At 37.5% G+C, this 19,629-nt stretch overlaps 2 protein-coding genes and 1 long non-coding RNA gene across 8 annotated transcripts in view; 2 read left to right on the top strand and 1 right to left on the bottom strand.

The window, feature by feature from the left end:
- ptprea (protein tyrosine phosphatase receptor type Ea) overlaps positions 1 to 4,585 on the top strand; it is a 43,888-nt gene extending 39,303 nt beyond the window's left edge. For all 4 annotated transcript variants that reach the window (XM_026351733.1, XM_026351734.1, XM_026351735.1 and 1 more), the window contains 9 exons: positions 1 to 136; positions 313 to 462; positions 1,300 to 1,393; positions 1,538 to 1,614; positions 1,708 to 1,842; positions 2,083 to 2,208; positions 3,170 to 3,321; positions 3,452 to 3,587; positions 3,701 to 4,585. In XM_026351733.1, coding sequence (XP_026207518.1) covers positions 1 to 136; positions 313 to 462; positions 1,300 to 1,393; positions 1,538 to 1,614; positions 1,708 to 1,842; positions 2,083 to 2,208; positions 3,170 to 3,321; positions 3,452 to 3,587; positions 3,701 to 3,775 — 1,081 coding nt within the window. In that variant the 3' untranslated portion in view covers positions 3,776 to 4,585. The remainder of the gene's footprint in view (positions 137 to 312; positions 463 to 1,299; positions 1,394 to 1,537; positions 1,615 to 1,707; positions 1,843 to 2,082; positions 2,209 to 3,169; positions 3,322 to 3,451; positions 3,588 to 3,700) is intronic.
- Positions 18 to 19,629, bottom strand: part of LOC113156527 — a 27,415-nt gene continuing 7,803 nt past the window's right edge. The window contains exons 1-4 of one of the 2 annotated variants that reach the window (XR_003298306.1): positions 6,939 to 7,169; positions 3,146 to 3,315; positions 308 to 444; positions 18 to 153 (exon numbers count right to left, since the gene is read on the bottom strand). This is a non-coding gene — a long non-coding RNA (uncharacterized LOC113156527). Of the gene's footprint in view, positions 154 to 307; positions 445 to 3,145; positions 3,316 to 6,938; positions 7,170 to 19,629 lie in introns of those variants that run through there. The other variant, XR_003298307.1, reaches the window with a different exon arrangement.
- entpd1 (ectonucleoside triphosphate diphosphohydrolase 1) overlaps positions 13,197 to 19,629 on the top strand; it is a 14,868-nt gene continuing 8,435 nt past the window's right edge. The window contains exon 1 of one of the 2 annotated variants that reach the window (XM_026351737.1): positions 13,197 to 13,350. In XM_026351737.1, the coding sequence (XP_026207522.1) occupies positions 13,335 to 13,350 (16 nt within the window). In that variant the 5' untranslated portion in view covers positions 13,197 to 13,334. Of the gene's footprint in view, positions 13,351 to 19,223; positions 19,599 to 19,629 lie in introns of those variants that run through there. The other variant, XM_026351738.1, reaches the window with a different exon arrangement.

The following is a 19,629-nucleotide window of genomic DNA, read 5'->3' on the forward strand; positions in this document are numbered from 1 at the left end:
TGCTGGTGTTGGGAGGACGGGAACTTTCATCGTAATAGATGCCATGATCGACATGATGCATGCAGAGCAGAAAGTTGATGTGTCTGGGTTTGTTTCCAAGATACGAGAACAGCGTTCACAGCTCATTCAGACGGATGTGAGTTAGAGACGTTCCTATTGACATTGATATAAAATTTAATTTAGGATGTCACATGAAAACTTTCAGTTAATGTGAAACATGCATATAATGTTCCTTTTAAACACCCCTAAATATTCTTTAAATGTTCAGATGTTATGATGCATAGTGAGTATGTGTGTGTATTCTCACCCCAGATGCAGTACTCATTCATCTACCAGGCCTTGCTAGAATACTACCTCTATGGAGACACGGAGCTGGATGTGTCGTCTCTGGAAGGACACCTGCACAAACTGCACAACACCTTTGCAACTGGTGACCGGGTCGGCCTAGAGGAAGAGTTTAAGGTAAGAAATGTTACATTCTGGCCTTTGTGATGAGTTGATGAGAATGAGTTATAGAAAGTTTTTATTATTAAGAACAAATACTAATAAAACAAGCTTTAAGACTAATTTAAAGCTACTACATATAAAGTTTCATAATTAGTTTTTTTTATAGAGATTCAATCAATAACTTATCTTAAGGTTCTGTCAATGCTTTCGATGAGGGACGCACAGAACAGCATATTTTTAAATAAGGCACCCCCTTCTAACCACACGGAAGATCGAACCCTGTGCAACTCATACTGACGTGAAATTGTGTGTATTGCCACATATGAACTCTAGACAATGCCTTAAAATTTTGAATTAGGTCTAGTCATTACTCAGAGTTTATGCTCTCCCTCCTCCTAAAGTCTAGTCTAGAGAAGTTGAGGGTTCCGGGCATGTTTGAAAACAGCTTATGACACCATGATAATGTTACAGCCCAACCTGTTGAAACATGTTATTCATGGTCTTAATGTAGTTTCTTGTACAAGATATTTTGCAACTATTTTCTTTAAACTTTAATAAAATAAAACTTTTTAGTTAGCACTATTATCAATAATATAAAAAGTTGTTTTGTTAGAAGAAAAACCATCTAAACTACAAGCTACAAAAGTAGTTTAGAAACACAACACAAACCATTTTGATATAAACATTTCCTTACTCTGAGTTGGTAATACAATGACTTCGATTTTCTAAATATACTAAGGGAACTGTTGTCAACGTGTGACTTCCTTCATTTCACCATATGAATGTGTAAGTAAAAAGAGCATTCAACACATGCAGGTTTGTATCATTTTAACTTTGCTTGTTTCTACACAGAAACTGACCAATATGCGAATAATGAAGGAGAACATGAGAACTGGGAACCTCCCTGCCAACATGAAGAAGAACAGAGTCCTGCAGATCATTCCATGTAAGAAAGAGGGACAATCACACTTTTCTCTTATTCTCTTCTCTGCGGCATTCAGTATCTAGTTGCTATCAGAGCTTCCCAGGATGCGTCTGTCTGATATTTTAAAATGTTTGTGCTGTTCTGAGATGTTTCCTTTAATTTCAGATGACTTCAACAGAGTTATTCTCTCCATGAGAAGAGGCCAAGAATTCACAGATTACATCAATGCATCCTTTATTGATGTAAGATTTTATTTCCTAATTACTTTTTGCATCTGCACTGTGGGCATTTCTAGTAATGTATATAATTTGACATGTAAATTTGTTTTGACTCAGGGCTATAGGCAAAAGGACTACTACATTGCCACCCAGGGCCCTCTGCAACACACTGTAGAGGATTTTTGGAGAATGGTGTGGGAATGGAAATGTCACTCCATTGTAATGCTCACTGAGGTCCAGGAGAGGGAGCAGGTAAGCTGTGATAGCTGTTGACTGCAGGCAAACTGGCTGATACCTTTAAAATGACCACTACAGGACTGCAAACTAAACCCCATTAAATCCCTCTCCTGTTTCGGTCACTAAAGTGGTCTGGTATCAGTCCATGGTTGTGCTGTTATTAAAAACTACTGCACAATAAAATATTTACATTTCATGTTATCCTACAGTTTTTTGTTTACCTTCTTGCCATTTGTTTTTCTTTGCTTTGTCCAGGACAAATGTTGCCAATACTGGCCCATTGAGAACTCGGTCACGTATGGCGATTACACAGTAGAACTGAAAGGAGACACTCTGTGTGACACCTTCAGTCTACGAGACTTGGTACTCACCTTTACCCCGGTAAGCAAATTAACATAGGATTATCACACAACTGTGAATGTAATATAATGTAATTACATTTGCATATCAGGATAATAAGCCTTTTATTGGCCCTTTCCATGTAATTCCATTAATAGTTTTAGTTATTTCCCAATGAATATAAAATACTTAAAATGAGTGATAGATTATATATTTGGGTTATAATAAAGTGTTGTTCTACAAACTATACAGGATCTAAGCCATCAATTTTAATTTGTATATTTTTATCTAACAGTTGGATATATATAATGCAAACAAACCTTTTTAATATGCATGTATTACATTTTAGAAGTATTTTACATCTGACTTTAGAAGTGATACAGGACCTTACCTCTTAAAACGAAAACACAGTTGAGTACATGAACTCTTTTGGTAAATAGTCTCCACTTTAATAGCACATTCCTACTTTACTGCTCTAAAAGCGCTTTTACACTGCGTCTAATTCGCCTGTTTGCTAACACTGATTGGAGAGCTGCCATGCAGCTGACCTGACTCACTGGGGGCAACTTAGGGTTCAGTGTCTTGCTCAAGGACACTTCGACATGTGACAGGAGGAGATGGGACTCGAACATTCAACCCAATGATTGGTAGCTGACCGCTCTATCTCCTGAATCACAGCCACCCCAACTACTACAACTACAACTACAACGCCCCCAACTCTCCTGGCTGCAAGAGAGCAATGTGGCGTGTAGGAAGTGATTATCAAGTGAAAGCCTCCCATCTCGTACAAGTAGATTTCATTAAATTCGACCCACATCACCTCTCAGAGGCTCCGTAGTACATTTCTGCTTCCCCCGAGCAGCACCCACCAGTCCACCACTCATCCAGTGTACACTTAACCTAGACTGACATTGCACCTGCTATTATGCTTTTTTATCCTGCTAATAAATCATATTTGAATGGTATTATGATCTCTCACCTGACTCTACATTTCCTCTCACAGGAGAAGCAGACAAGGGTGATCAGGCACTTCCACTTTCACGGCTGGCCAGAGATCGGCATCCCAGCTGAGGGGAAAGGCATGATCGACATCATCGCCTCAGTGCAGAGACAACAGCAGCAGTCTGGAAACCATCCCATCGTCGTACACTGCAGGTAACATCGAAGCACACATTTAAGCCATTTTATATGTTTGCTGTCATATTTGTATGTACAGAACATATTATATTTGGAAGCCATTGTTTATGCTTTCATTAACGTCCACACGTTTCTGTGTGTGCTGCAGTGCTGGTGCAGGGCGAACAGGTACGTTCATCGCACTGAGCAATATCTTGGAGCGAGTCAAGGCAGAAGGCCTACTGGATGTGTTCCAAACTGTGAAGAGTTTACGCATGCAGAGGCCTCATATGGTCCAAACTGTGGTAAGTATTAGCAGCTGTTGATCCTATTTTCTAACAAAATACAATTTATTCTTGATTCTTGATGTAGTGTTCTACCTAATCCATCGTTTCTGTTTTGCTTCTCCCCTCCACAGGAACAATATGACTTCTGCTACAGGGTGGTACAAGACTTTGTTGACATTTTCTCAGACTATGCCAATTTTAAGTGACGAGATTTGCCTTAATGGATTTTAAATGTTGTTTTCTAAAGCTGGTTTGTCAGTTTTATGGGTTTCTTTAACTTGGTCAAATGATCTATTTTGCTATGCACTTGTCGTACCATTAACTCAGACTCCATCCTCGCTGTAATATACTGTATGTTGGTGACTGAAAATTGTAAATGAAAAAAAGGTTAATAATGTATATTTCACAATATGTATCAATTTTGTCATGTGTTTCAAATTTGGTCTTTTATTTTAGTTTTGTTGTATAATATTGTACTTTATGTTTAAGTGTTATTTTGGATTGACCATGCAATATTTTGAAAATTTGTAGTTATTGTAAATGTATTTATGTATTGACAATGACATTCCAATGTTGATTTTGAAGAACATAACGAATGTTAAGATATTTTTTGTTTCGTTTTTAATGTAAAGTTACATTTGCTCATTTACTGATGACTGAGATTAGAAGCGATATTTAAACCGTTTCCTTGTCCTCGAGCTACATGCCCTCCATGAATGTGATACTCTTTCCTGTGGAAATACTGACAGAATTAATTACTTCAGCTGTTGAGCGGAAAATGTAAAATTATGCAACAGATACTGAGGTGACAATATTTCCAAGTTTCAACAACAGATGTATCACAGGGTCATGAAAGACCATTTACTGGTTTTCTATCAAAGAGTGTTATGCAGCTGCATTTAACAGAAATGTAACATTACTACAGTCTGCCTTTTGTCTGTAGACAGCAAAAAGTATTTTGCTAAAATGACTGCACATTAAAAAAAAAAGCACATAATTAAGCTTTTTGCAAATGACCTGCAATAGTCAAAAGTAATGTTTATTGCTTTATTTGTATAATAAGAGATTTTTCACAAACCTGTGCCATATTTACACGGAAAAGTAGAACAACCCTGAAGTGTAAACTAAGCATTGACAGGTGATGCTGGGAAAAGGTAAGTGTGGTCGCTAAATGCAGTAGCTAGTACAAGCCCGTTTTAACAATGTAATACAGGAGGCCTGTAATGGCAAAAGCCACACTACATAAATGTGGTGCTTCAGTGCCTGCTTATTGCCAGAGCAACAAAAACAAATACATGTTTTCAGTTGCTAAAGGTCAAAATGAGGAACTTGAATGTTTCCAATACAAAAATCTAGTGGTAGTTGGTAGATGAGATGGTAACTCATCATCCAGCTGGTACTCCAACACGTAACCAAACATTTGGTTTAACTGCTGTCCCAGCTCTGCGTTAATGCGCAATGAGAAGTGTAATTTTGTCGATGCTGTATGTAAATACTACAGGACAAAGTGCTAACATTGTGAAAGTGACTGAGCATCAAGCAGCCGTTAAATGACTGGTCATATTTTGTGTGCTATTGGTCTGTGGGAGATGTGAGCTGCAGCAAAAGAGGAGACTTTAGAAAAGCAACTATTTTCTCATGGCTGCTTTTCTTCTAGGAATATTGAGGGTCTGTTCAAACAGCAGCTCTTTGCCTTTGCTCTCTCTGTGGGTGGTCTATCCCTGCTTGGATTCTCAGTGTTTTTGAAATGCAAGTTGCAATATTAAATTCATCTGAAAATGCTTTGGGGTGTACAATGAACATTTTCTATAGCCATCTTTGCTACCATTTAGGGGAAGAAAAAAAAAAAACACACCATGCAACACATTATGCACACAGTGGCTTCATAGAGTCTTTCACTTTATGCACACTGTGTAAACAGATAAAATTCACATTTTTGCCCATTAATCTATTACTATTGGCCGCAGTTACAATTTGGAATCTTTCATGGATTTTTGCCGTTTTCTTTTGGAAATCTTCTTCTTTTTGTGCGCTTCACTGATGTGAAATCTTTGGACCACAATGGAAATCTGTGGCACTGAAGAGTAAACTAAACCAATAATCACAGATGTTATGGTGAGCAGACGCAATTTATTGTTTATTTTAGCCTCTGTAGGGGATTTCTTCACAAAAACAAAATGCTAGGAAAACACGTCTCTTTCTAAATTATGTCCAACATCACAAGTGTGCTCCAATCAAGGTCTACAAGCATCTCAGAGACAACTAAAAGTGGCTGCACATCACTGTCAAGGGTCTGAACACTTTGAAGAAGATATTTTGATTTAAAATCAATTTGTAAAAAATTACAAAATATTTGTTGACATGGGCCTTCAGTAATAAATAGGCCAAAATGTAAATTTTATCAGTTTGAGTTTAATCTACACCCAAACAAATAGTGATCTTATCTAAATAATTTAGCAACAGTGTAATTTCAAGTTTGGAAGTGACAGGATAACTCAAGCTGCTACAACTACAGCTAATTTTATGATTAATTTTCAATGACTAAGCTTGTTTATAGCAGGGCATAAATAACTAAATTTGCCCATCATAGACCTTAAGTAATTCTATTATGTTATGGCCAAAACTCAAACACAGATATCGTGCTTAAAAGATGTGGTGTTGTCAACAGATTCCTTTACAAAATGACTACTCACTGTGAATCTGCTGGTCACCTGAGTTTAGCTTATTCATTGTTGTAACTAATAAAATATTAATAAAAACTAAATCACTACCAAGCAAGACAATGAAAACGTGAATAAATTCACTACAAGCAAGGAAAGACGACTTACATGCACAACAACTCAAACCACAACTGGCCATCATACAACCAACAGAAAAACATGCAGAGTAAGAAAGAGGCTCTGTTTTTTCCCCGTCTCCAAATCTTCGTTCCAGATTCCATTATGATCATCTTCTACTTGAAGACATAAAGTTACAACTTCAATCAGCAATTAACTTTTTGAGTTTCTTGATCTGCACAAGTTGCATCCAACAGGGGGCAGTGTACCTCAATCTACCTACCTGAGAACAAGGTCTATTATTAGGAGAAATTCAACAATAACTGCTTGTTCATTTCTGTAACCTCAGTGTGTTGGGCTCTTAAACTGACCAGCAAAGAGTGCCAGCTCCTCTGAGGATTAATTGCAAACACTGTAAAAATGTTCAGACAGATGTTCGACAGATTACGATAAAGTCAATCCTCCTCCTACATTACAAATTGACTTTAGTAACATGACCTTAGCAGATCCTTTTAGTTTCACATCCACTTAATCCTAAACTACCTCTACTGTATGGAAAAACTGCTTTCCACCAAGTCTCAATTCTACTTACTCAGAATAAGATTGTTCCTCTTTCAGATTGACATTAGAAGAAAATGATATGTCACGAAAAAACAATCTGACGTTTTTCCATAGAAGCCTGTGCCTACATAAAGCCTTCATCCAGTTGACTGTCATCACCCAGTCAATAACAGGGAGCAGTACATTTAAGCTATTTTTGCCAAACAATCATGTTTCTTATCTTGCAGAAAAACTCAAGCGACAAAAAGCCTCTTTGTTGACAATTTCCACTTCCTCAGGGACCTGGCACCATGGTAACATTACCCAGTGGGAGGGGCTGTGGGTCAGTACGAGTGTAGAGGTCATATGAATTATTTATAACCTTAAGTGTCTCTCCTATTTTCATTGACCTCCAACTAATTATATTTTGTCAATCACAATGCTTTCCATTTTCTTTCAAATGTAATATGGAACATGAGCCATTCATTGGCAGGGTGGCCTGAGCTGTGACCCCTCTGATTAAATACTTTCATGTGTGGCTTAGGAAACCAATTTTAGATTATATTCCATTATGTTAAGTCTTTTAATTTATTTAGTCTGTCACTATCCCAAACAGGTGACTTATTTCTTCAACTCTCTCTTGAATGGAATAAGAAGCAACACGAATACATGAGAATTTTTGAACATTACTAAAATGCAGTTAAAATAACTTAACCGTGTTCACCATCTTAGCTTTGAGAGCTTGAGTTTTGCAGATGAAACTAAATACTGGACAGAGTATTAATGTGATATGATGTGGTTATTACAGTTTTGTAACAGTCAAGACACTTCAATCGTGGTGTCACCAACATTCGTAACATATATCCACTGGTAACCAAGAATGTCTCAACCAATTTCCTCCGCTATCAATCCAAAATAAACTGTACAGTAGTTGAGATGTTTCAGACTGGACCAAAGAAGAACGGCTGCCAGGTCTTACCACCTACAAAGCTGTATTGTTAATCAGGATAGAACTGCACAATTAGCATCCTAAGAATGAACTGCAGATCCTGCCTGTCGTTCTCTCACCCTCTTCGTCTCCTTCACAACACAGTACCTTGCTCCACTAAAATCATTCTTAATAGACGCTCTAAGACTTGATTCAATCAGACAGCTCTTACTGAAACATTAATGTGTCACGATGCCCCCAAGAATACATCACAACTGTTATCCTATTCCTCCATTGTTCTATCAAGAGAATATGCCTTTTTCAGGAAGCTCGGTTGATACTTGCAGTCCTTAAGGTGCCTTAAACAACCAAACAGCGGCATGACACATACTATAATGGGGAGGTCTGACATTACATGATCTCTCTGATGCATATGCCACAAAAGAGAAATTACTATTTTTAGTCATTATGCTGTATGAACCACCCTGTCCAACTCTCTCCTCACATGACATTCATTCCTCATAATTACATTCCTAGCTCACTTGACCAAGAGCATATATGGTAAAAAGTGAATCAATACTTGCTCAACCACTCAAAACCTTTTAGACCACTGCAGAAAATGACCTGCAATGTGCTTTTTAAATAACAACAATATTAATATTCTTGACTTCCTTTTGTGAGCAGAAAAAAGATGCCCTTGTTCAATAGGGATGAAGCATTTGTGTGGGTGATGTATCCTCATATCAAATGGTCAACACTTTCCAAAGGAACCATGTTATTTGTAGAATATCTTACTAATTTTCTAGATTTTTTCTAAACGCAGTTTTCTAATTCAACAAACTAACAAACTAAATTCTGTTCACCTGCATTGTATTGGGAATTTCAAAAACTGATGTGATTTGTTTACATATTGATTGGTAATTTCAATGAAGCAACTGTTAATTTCAGGAGGAAAAAAAACAGTTTGCACTGAAAAACACTGAATTCCCTAAAGACAATTTACTGGTCTTAACCCAAATAGTTATTGTTTTAAGTAAGTATAGAATTACTTCATACAACACTGGAATAGCTTTCTGGAAGTTGATGGACAATCGCCTGAATCGGGCAAATGCAGTATTTACAATAATTTAATAATTATCTTTTACTATGTATTCTTTTATCTTATTATCTTTTAATAAGGCCTTTACAGAGACGTTACTTTAAGTTTCGTCACTACAGATACAATGTCAATTACAGATACCATTTCAATTTTCCCACCCAAACGCAGTGCTGCAGTGAAGGGATCTCTACTACAGATGGCACAAACCAACTATAGTTTTGTTGGACAGACATGTCAGGATTTCAATTAAGAAGGCAGAATAAGGGCAAATTAATAACTAAAGTGATTAATCTCTAAAACTAAGCAAAATATGATAAATATGTTACCATAAATGCTGTATAGATGAGCTTCTGATGGTAATGTAATCATAAGGCCTTATCCCAACGTTATAGACCATTTCTCACAGCAAATCTCCTGGTCCTCTGATAAACAGCTTCACATATATGTAATTTTCTCACAGAAAGACACATTTAAGTCCATTTTCAAAGCTATCAGCCACAACTGGATCCTTTCAGGGACTTTCATGGGGAAAATTATGTGGAACAATTTCACTCATTGTTTGTTGAACACAGACTGGGTAAAAATGAAAACAAATCATGCTTTAAGTCTTAGCAAACCAAAGGCTTCTGAAAATGCTGTGCAACTGTGAGAAGACAAACATACAAAATATAGTATATACAGTAAGCGCATTGCAAAACTGCAAAAGGCCTTCTATTGTTGATTCTGCAGAGACCAAATTCACTTCCAAGGAAACTGTTTACAACTTGAAACAACCATTCCCGTAAAGACTGAGTACAATAAATTGTATTTTATTATTAAGCCTACAGTCTGTTGTCTTTTTTTAGTGTTTGCAGAAATATAAAAACATAAATACATAAAAAATATATCCACAGCTTTGATGGCCTTGGACTCATTTGGAACACAGCCATGATTTCACTACATTAATGTGGAATCTGTATCTAACAGCTACTGTGCAGAAAAACATCTGGGTTGATAAGTAATGTGCAGAACATTGTGTTCGGCCATTCTTAATTTAAACTTATATGTATCAGTCATGTTGTTGTGTGATGATGACAGTAGGAGATAATGGGAAAATGCAGAATGATGTAAAGCTTTAGTGCAGGGTGAGGATAGATGGTTGCATTGTATGTATATCACAAACGTTGCCTGGCCTCCATTATTTCCTTTTTCTCATTTGTCAGTCACTTGCCCTGCTAAATGTTTTGTGCAACTGTGAATGTTGCATTAGTAAGCAACTTGCAAAATGAGGAAACAATGAGAATTGTGTAAAGCTACACAATTCTAGCTACATGTTCTGCTCTCAACACTTGGATAGCAATTAAGATACAGTTTTCAGTTATTTTATCTTTTAGTATAATTAACACCTGCACCACATATAACGTTTGTACCGGTCTACAGCTTAAAATTTAGAATACATCACGTTGCTTGTACATCTGGAAACTACTTTGTTGTTCTTAAATGCTCAGTAAACCTCATTTGCAGTTTGAGCTGTGATTGTAAGATAACTATCTGAACCAGCAATTTTCAGTTTCGCATTTATTGCAGCCTACGGTTCACAAAACTTACAGTATACACTTAAAAATACGGCTCATGTTTTGATTACTTAAACCTTTCCAGCCAAGTGATCACAATACCAGGATCACAAGCATCTGTTGTCTCCAAATTGTGGCCATACATTTTGAGAAGGTTGTCCAACATGTTCCATTATTTCTGGAAAGCTACCATCATTACTATGGGAGCTGCAAAGGACAAAAAAAAGAATAACAGCACTTTAAACATGAAGTGATTTCTGTTTCTAAAGACAACACAGACAGATGAGGTGAAATGTTAAGTGACATAGATTAGACTGATCTATTTTTTCCATAACGTTGTGAGTTATGATAAGATCATAACTCAAAGTTTGATCTTTGAGAGCAATTCAGTGGTAATGCTTTATTGAAAGTACTCAAAGCATCTTTAAATGCAGTAGCTTTTACCACAATCTATTCTGTATAACCCTGATAATGTCTGTGAATAATGCATTTGGCTTCTGTTGATATGTGTCCTAAAGATCCCAACACTGGCTCATGCTAAATTGGAACAGATTGATTGTTGCAGACAGAATGCACCTGTAGAGGTGTCTGTACATAGTCCTCTGCAGTAAGCATGTTCAATCCATTAGAGCAATCCCATATCAAAACCAAGAACAAGCAAGTCAGCAGACTATGTATGCTTACTTGCAAAGCTGCACTGATTGCTTATTTAGATAATCTACATTTTGCTTACTATAGATAATAAGTGAATATTGTGAAGCATATGATAGGATATCTAGAGATGTCCTTGAGCTGGGCCAATTCCAGGTATATTTTATAGGCATTGATCAAAGCTGATCAGTTGCATCTGACATGCGTGGCCATGTGGGCCTAGAGTGTCTTTTTGAAACTGTCACCCTAGTGCTTTTGCACTTCCTTCCAAACCACACTAGTGTCGTGATAACCAACAAGACAAATAAGACTTAAAATAAGAACTACGGAACTGCTTTCCAAAGAGAAAAGAAGCTGCAGCTACAGCCAGCAGCTTTATTTTCTTGTTTTAGCATAAACTTGCACACTAGCTATCTTGTTTCTGAACCAACAACTCTGAAGCTTACAAATTAACATTATATCTAATATATTTAATCAGTACACAAACAGCTCACTACAAGTAAGTTGTTGTTGTTTTACAGGTACCAAAGAAATGGCCTGGATAATAATCGGCCATAAAATGCAACATGACATCTTTACAGTCTGGGTATCATAAGGATTTAACATATATAAGATATAAGGTATAACATGGTGGACTTTAAAATAAAGTTGTAAATATATGTGAGTGATATTGATCTTCTGTCGACAAACAAACAAGTATATTCATGTCCCCAAACTTAAAGGAATAACAAAGTTCTTCTTAAACGTCACATGATCTTATGTGAACATCCGTGACACAGTGTATCCTCAGCAATAACATCACATGGACGGAAATTCAAATCCCAGCTGAATCTCCCAAAACACACAGAGGCACCTGCTTATGGTGCCTATACACGCAACCGGGCACATGCTATGAAAAAGTCACATCTGCAACACGCAGTACAGCAGTACACAGCTGGAAGAGAACACACAGTCACCTGATACTTAGTTCTACAGACACCTTTAAGTGACCAAATGGATACCTGAGGGGAGTGAGCAGTAGCAGTGTGCCACTGTCCCAACACTGTGCAAACCACTAGAAAGATAGAGATCTACTATTACCAACAATGATTTTCATATTTAGTGAGAGAAGGATGGAGCATTTACAGACTCAAACAGTATATTACTCACGTCTTCAAAAAAATATTCTGGATGCCACAAACAAAACAACCTAAGCATTCTCCCAATACTACCTGTACCCGCACTACACATATTAATGTGCTTATGCATCTACAAATTATATATTTTTTGCTGATAGTGGCAGTTCTTTCATACAAGCAGCACTGTTCGAGACTGGTGGTTTTTGGTTAAAGTGTATCCTGGTGTAGGAATCCAAATTAGACTGTGACCATCACTTCAAAAACAGACGAGGCTTTGTTTTTCAGCCTTGGTAAAAGTGTGTAGCAAACACACATACCGACACACAGGTAACAATGTTAATGCCATAGCCCTGAATCCAATGTTTCTTTATCTTTATATTTCCTGAACTGAAAGCGTTGTGCTGTTCTGCATGTATTAATCCTACATAATGGCTCTTAGAGTTACATTTAGAGGCTCTGTATTTGAGGGGAAAACCATTAAGAGACCTTTCTGTCATATAGTTAAGATTACATCTGTAAGAACAAGATATCAGGTTACTGAGGATGAACAGGAAACTAAGTTCACTCATACCCACCCCAGCACTCATACAGATGTAACACTGCTTTCATGTTTGACCCAGTTTACGAGACAGAGACCATGACATAGAGAAAGAGAGGCAGAAGGAAAATGATATAAAAAAAAAGACACCAGCAGAGGAAAATGGGGAAGAGGGAGGGAGAGTTGAGGCAGATAACCAGATTAAGAGGGAAATGCAGAAAGTGAGGAAAGGAGAGAAACACAGTAAGACTGAGCAAAAGAGTGACAGAAACAGAGAGAATGAAAAATGTGTGTAGAGAGAGAGAGGAATAAGAAAGGGGTAAACAGAAGGCAATGCTAAAAGGCGCTTAGGAAGGAGGGGAGTGGGCTGAGCGGGAGGGAGGAGGGAAGCTCTCTTCTCCTAATAAAGCGAGTGTATGTGGAAGGAGGTGCTGATAAACGTCAGGCTGAGCAGAGAGCTGTGTTACCAGAGAGAGAGAGAGAGAGAGAGAGAGAGTTAGAGAGAAAGAGAGAGAGGGAAAAGAATAGAAAGAGCATTGTGTTGCTGCTGAGAAAGAACCCATGTCTGCACAAAGAGGTAGGTGTACTGCTATGACTGACACACACATACACACACACAAATAAACACAAGAGTAGGAAATCCTTTACAACCAGTGTATCCAGCAATAGTACCGCACATACCAGGTGTCTGTAGAACTAAGTATCAGGTGAATGTGTGTTCTCTTCCAGCTGTGTGATCTGCTGTACTGCGTGTTGCAGTGTGGGGCAGATGTGTGACTTTTCCATAGCATGTGCCCGGTGGCGTGTATGGGCACCGTAAGCAGGTGCCCGTGTGTGTTTTGGATGGGAGATTCAGCTGGGATTTGAGTTTCTGTCCATGTGATGTTATTGCTGAGGATACACCGTGTCACAGATGTACTCATAAGATCATGTGACGTTTATGGTAGTTTATCAGGCAGTGCATGTGCATGTGACTAAGGGGTTATTGCACAACATTATCTCATTAATTGAATGCATTTGAAGGGGGTTGCTTAAGGTTTAATTGTCACTATAGCTGTAACAGTAGAGCTTTCAGCTGAGCCTAATGTTATTATATGCATATAATGTGTTGTTTTAGGCTCTGAGGAAATAATTGAATGCAAGACTGTTTAGACTATCCAGACAATTAATATATGCAAAAGTCAAATTTGCTGAAGTCAACTGACCAATATCTTATCTGTAATGTGAAGATACGGCATGTGGTGCTCTATGCAGATTTAAAGACAAAAGCCTGGTTTACAGACATTACAATTATATAGTTAGATTTGCTGAGGTTTTAACATCTGTCTCTGGATACATGTCTCAGTGTACAATGTATACATTACATTTTGCAGTAATTATCTATGCTATGTCACCACCAAATGAAATTGTACTTTGTTTTAAACAATTTAGATTGAAGAATGTTTAAACAATTAAAAACACTTGTACAATTTGCTTATGCTAAGTAACTGGGATATTGAGAATATGAATATAAGGCAACTGGCCCCATTGCTGTTGTAGCAGCAAAATAAATCTGGTTATTTCATTCCAACTAGTCCAACTAACTTCAGACTGAAATAGCCGTGAGATTTATCTCTTTGCTAAACATTGTGGTAGAATAGACTGGTGTCACTGAACCTGAACCCCTTGACAGACTACTTCCCTGTGGTGGTACTTCCTCACATGTCATTATGTGCAAGAGGTTCCCCTTTTCAGGAAGTGACAGACATACTGTTTCACAATAGCTTAAACGATATTTATAGAGCTAACAAAGGAGAACGTATTGTCCTTCGACATTTCTGACATCTATGTCAACTCAAGGACACTGTTCTAAGACACAATGGTCAAGGTGGCGGCTTATTTTTTTGACCTAAGTGGGAGAATATGAATGAGGTTTTAGCAAAGGAAACCATGTTTTATTTTCTCTAAAGTACAAAAATTCTATAATTAAAAGAATTAAAATATGACAGTCTGTACTTCATATACACTTTTTCTTTCTAGACAGTTGTACTTTTTTCTGATATTACATTTAAAACAGCCAATAAAATATCATACTTTGAGTATTTAATTTCTGATTTCATTCTCATCTTAAAATTATTTCACTACATTTTTGCTTTCTTGCCTCATTGCTTTCGTCTTTCATCACTTCTTTCTTTCTCATTTTAAACTGTCCTAAAATCTTCACCAATGAGTGCTAAACATTTGGATTGATCCCTTACATTTACTTCAAATGACACTTTACTTACAGTTCTATAAGTAAAGAACTGTAAGTAAAACAAAGTTATGTTTTAAACTATAACTTTGTTTTACATAACTAGGGGATTTAACTGCTTGTTTTGTGTTCGAGTTCTTGTGACTACGCCTATGTAACATTACATCTTCTACATTTCTGAACATCTGTTGACACACAGGGTTGTGATTTGTTGGAGCCTAACCACTAGAGCATAACAAATTTAAGACCTGCCTTACGAGGATGTTTTCCTACCTTGCCAACATTATGAAATCACACAGTGGATCACCAACTGTGTCACTCTTTGACTCATGACTAGGTGTAAAGAGACAATCCCTCTCGAGACCTTCTGATTTGACTTACCCTCCTCCTACTACTGTCTTACTTTTCCTCTTTTACGTATGTATCTCTTTATGTGGGGAGATTTATGAGTACAAAGCTTTAGATCAACAGGGGTGGAGGTTATGTCATAAACATTAAACAAAGAACTGACTGGCTTCAACATACTACATACTGTAAACTTAGCTGTGAGCTTCTTTGTGTGAGGATAGAGTATTAACCCAGCTTTGAACTATACTTCATGGCATTTAAATATATTAAGTGAGCAAGTTGAGTTAGTTTTCAACAGGTCCTTCACAATAAATAAAAAAAATATGAGGGACTTTGTGATGGATGAACCTGAGCAGACAAACATGTTGTCTCCCTAAAAGATTGTTGTAAATTAGAAGGAGGGAACCTAACAGACACCAACAAGACAACAATTAACATAGCAAAGATGGTAGACAGTACTGTAAATTAGCTCACATAATTAGTAACCAGTAACCAGTTAGTCAGCTCTCAGACAAGTTTGGTAACTTGATTGAGAGGATGTGGAAAATAGAGCATCACATCTCAGACCTGGAGGATGTGTCTATCACAGTAGCAGCACTGGAGGTCCAGCTAAAGAAGGCACTGACTACATGGAAAACATAAAGTCAACGACAACATATGAGGATTGTTGGTCTGAAGGAAGATGTGCAGGGCAAAACACTAGTTAAGTTCTTGTTCAATAAATACAGTGAATTCTGAACATGCAAAAGGTGCAAATAAAGACAGAAGCAGCCCACCACACGGCACTTCTGACTAAACTTGCTAATATGGAGAGACACAGACGTGTTGGTGTGGCTGTTTAACTAAACCCACAAACAGCAAATGTCATAGATTACAGGACCACACTTGTTTTCAAATGAATCATCATTTTAAGTAAGGTTAATCACTAAAAGCTCAATTCCTTCCAGTTAAAAGGCCATTTGCATTAACTAAATTTAACATTATAAATTTTGGGCTTAAATGAAAAAAGAAAAAAAAAAGTTAAATCATCTTTATAAAAAAGGTAAGATAGGCTAAGATGTAGAGATAAGAAAAATATTTATAGTGACTTAGTATCTGCCCAGAAGACAGCATGTACAAAGCAAACAAAACTGGACCAAAGATAAATACTGCATGTGTGTACGTCAAGATATGTACCTTTGTCGGGTGATATATGGCCCCAGAAATAATTGCAATAAACAACAGTATTAACAGGAAGTTTAATCACCTATGCTCTGACGCAAGGTTGTTGACACAGTCTTGATGTGTGTGTCTCAGTTCATAAGAAAACGATGAGACAGGAGGACGTAGGAGAGTGACCAGACAAAATGTTGATATTCATCCTTATGTCAACATAATGTGTAAAATTAGTCCGAAAGAAATACTGAAGTCCTGTCCACATGCCGCACAATAAGTATAGTTTTTATTTTAATGATCATTTTAGAGGCTGCAGCTTGTGCTGCTTTACAATGTGATGCATAAGGCAGAGAGGTGTAAACTCTCAAATCAGTTTGCTACTTTTAAACCTGTGAACTTTAGACTTTTAGGTAAACATTAATATCAGTGTCGATGGCCCTCATGTTCTGTCAACAGTAAAAAATAAAAACATTTTCAAGATAAAAGTCAGAAATGTTGTGCTAAACAACACTTCCACCCTAGAAATTATTAATAAAGATCAAATATTCCTCCTGTAATGCTTTTTAACTGGCAATTTTCTAAATAAAAAAAGTCAGTTTAGACATGTGTCTAAAGCATTTTTTATTAATTTTGTTTGCCAAGAATCTCTAAAAATATTTCAATAAACTCATCAAGAAAAAACTCATTGTGCAATAACAGATATTGGATTCCACATGCCCTCTTTCTCCCACCACTGTCTTTCCTAAGGCAGCTGGCTGAACCATCCTGGCCTTACCTTGACAATACTAATAATCTATCTTTGTAATCTGTGATTACAAAACCAAAATGGAAAAACTGGTGTGTGTGTGTGTGTGTGTGTGTGTGTGAAATGTGTCTGTGTTGACATGCGTTTTTGTGCATATTTCTGCCTGTGAATCAGTTATTGTATGTCTGTGTGTGCATGTGTAGGCCTGTGTATGTGCAGACAACAGCTTTGGAAAATGAGGACATTTTGGTTGCTGCTCCATTTTGTGGCATACATTAAAGGGTTAGGGGAATGGTAAGTTAATTGTAATCATTAAGGAATGCATAATGTCAATAGAAATCCTACTAGAACCGCACAAACCTTTGTGCGACCTAAAAACCTGTGTTGCAGTCTGTGTACATGCGAGGAATTCCTCTATGATTTCATGCACTTAATTTGCTGCTCAGGTAAGTCTTGTTTTCTGTCTCAACATGTGTGTTTGTGTCTATATTTAGTTGGCTGCCAACAACATCATCATCAGTAAGTGATTGCATACAATGTCACACTGTTGTCTGAAAGCAATTCAAGGAGGGTCTGAGTTTCCACTGAAGGCTGGTTGGTTTTAAGTGGAAACAAAATGTTCCATTTATTGTAAAACACTTCTGAGACCTCACAGTAACCGGAAGGAAGAGTGAGGTTAACATATGTTCACACATATTCTTTATGTGTTGGACAAAGAGCTCCAGTAATGACGGTATAAAATCATAGCATGTGAAGACATCATAAAACAAGTAAACATCGTAATCAGAAGTGGTTTCATTCTAACTTTAATGTGGCTGCTGGTCTTCTAGGAAAGGTTTGATGAATCCCATAATCCCAGTGAAGCAAGATGCTGGCCTCATACTATAATGTAGTCCGGGCAGTAATTAGTGGTTGGTCTTCTACTACACACTAATGTGGCTACGTCAAAAGTGAAGCCAACTCTAATCTTGTCTTGTGTTTTCTGTTGACTGTTGACATTCTAGCTTTATCATTCCTAAATTTGGAATACTAATGTTTTTAACAACACTAAAACATTTCTTTCTAAGAGCTATAATGTTAACGTGGCAAGAAAAAGTAAGTGAACCATTGTGTTGTGTAATCTGGCCTTCTTGGATGAAGATCCATGAAATTCCACTTCCCCTTCTTGTTTCTGTAAATGCAATTTAACAACATCAGTTTTTGAATTTACTCAATAGCAATAATTCAGTCATCCAACTAACATTTGTCATGTCTGCTCCAGCAAGTTGTACTTTTAGTCTGAGTGTAATTTCCCTATATGACTCAAAGGATGCTACACCAACTTTGCAGAAAGATAGAAACGAAATGAAATGATGTTTGTTTATTGAACAAACAGTATAAATAAACAGCGGTCTGCATCTGCTCAAGTAACAAGAGAAAAAAACAAAAAACAAAACATGAACTTTGGTTTCTTACAAAGAAATTGTAACAGTCAGTCAATCAATCACAGAATACTGTGTAGTGGGTGTGTGTGTGTGTTCATGTGTGCAGTGGGTAATCACATATCTGACAACAAGGAAGAAGGTTAAGGGATAATAAAAATTACACATCATCAAATACTGGTGCAAAATAAATAGCGTGTAAGAGACGGAAATACCAGGATGGATCAGCACATTTGCATGCGAGTCATGTTTTGAGTCTGCACGCACACATATACACACACATACACACATACACACACACACACACACACTAGCTCTTCAGCAACTGCTATTATACACAGACTCAGAGGAGAACAGGGGATTCCAATCTGTCACAGAGATGACATCACAGCCTAAAAAAAACAAAAAACAAAACCAAACAGGAGTCTCCACTTCCCTCCCTCTTGCACATCCCAGAGAATGAACAGAGCGGTGCTGGGGTCATAACTCACATTACTCTGTGTGTGTGTGTGTGTGTGTGTGTGTGTGTTAGTGAGAGAGACTCCTTTTTAAAAGCGCTCACACGCACACGAGGGTGCGCTGACACACGCACAAACACACTTCAGCTGTGTCTCCATAGTGACTGGGTTTGCTGCCCCGGCTTGGGGAGGAAATGCCAAACTCAATGCAGGGCCACTCCACCAGAAACACACACACAGTTCTATTCTAATACTGTCTGGCCACGATGGAAAAACCTCTTCTCGTTGTATCACTCTGCTACCTCGCTTGATCCATTCATTCTTCTTTCTGTCCTACCCACATTACTCTCCTTTCCACTTCCACTCTCTCTCTCCCTCCCTTACTCCCCCCCTTTCTGTCTCGCTCGCTATCTCCCTGCCGCTCTCCCTCTTCTGTCAGTGGTAGGTTCATTGTAGAACACAACAGAGGTAAGTGCTCTTTTCCACTCGCTCTTCACAG

This window comes from Anabas testudineus, chromosome 19, assembly GCF_900324465.2.
Source record: "Anabas testudineus chromosome 19, fAnaTes1.2, whole genome shotgun sequence".
Classification (NCBI taxonomy): Eukaryota; Metazoa; Chordata; class Actinopteri; order Anabantiformes; family Anabantidae; genus Anabas; species Anabas testudineus.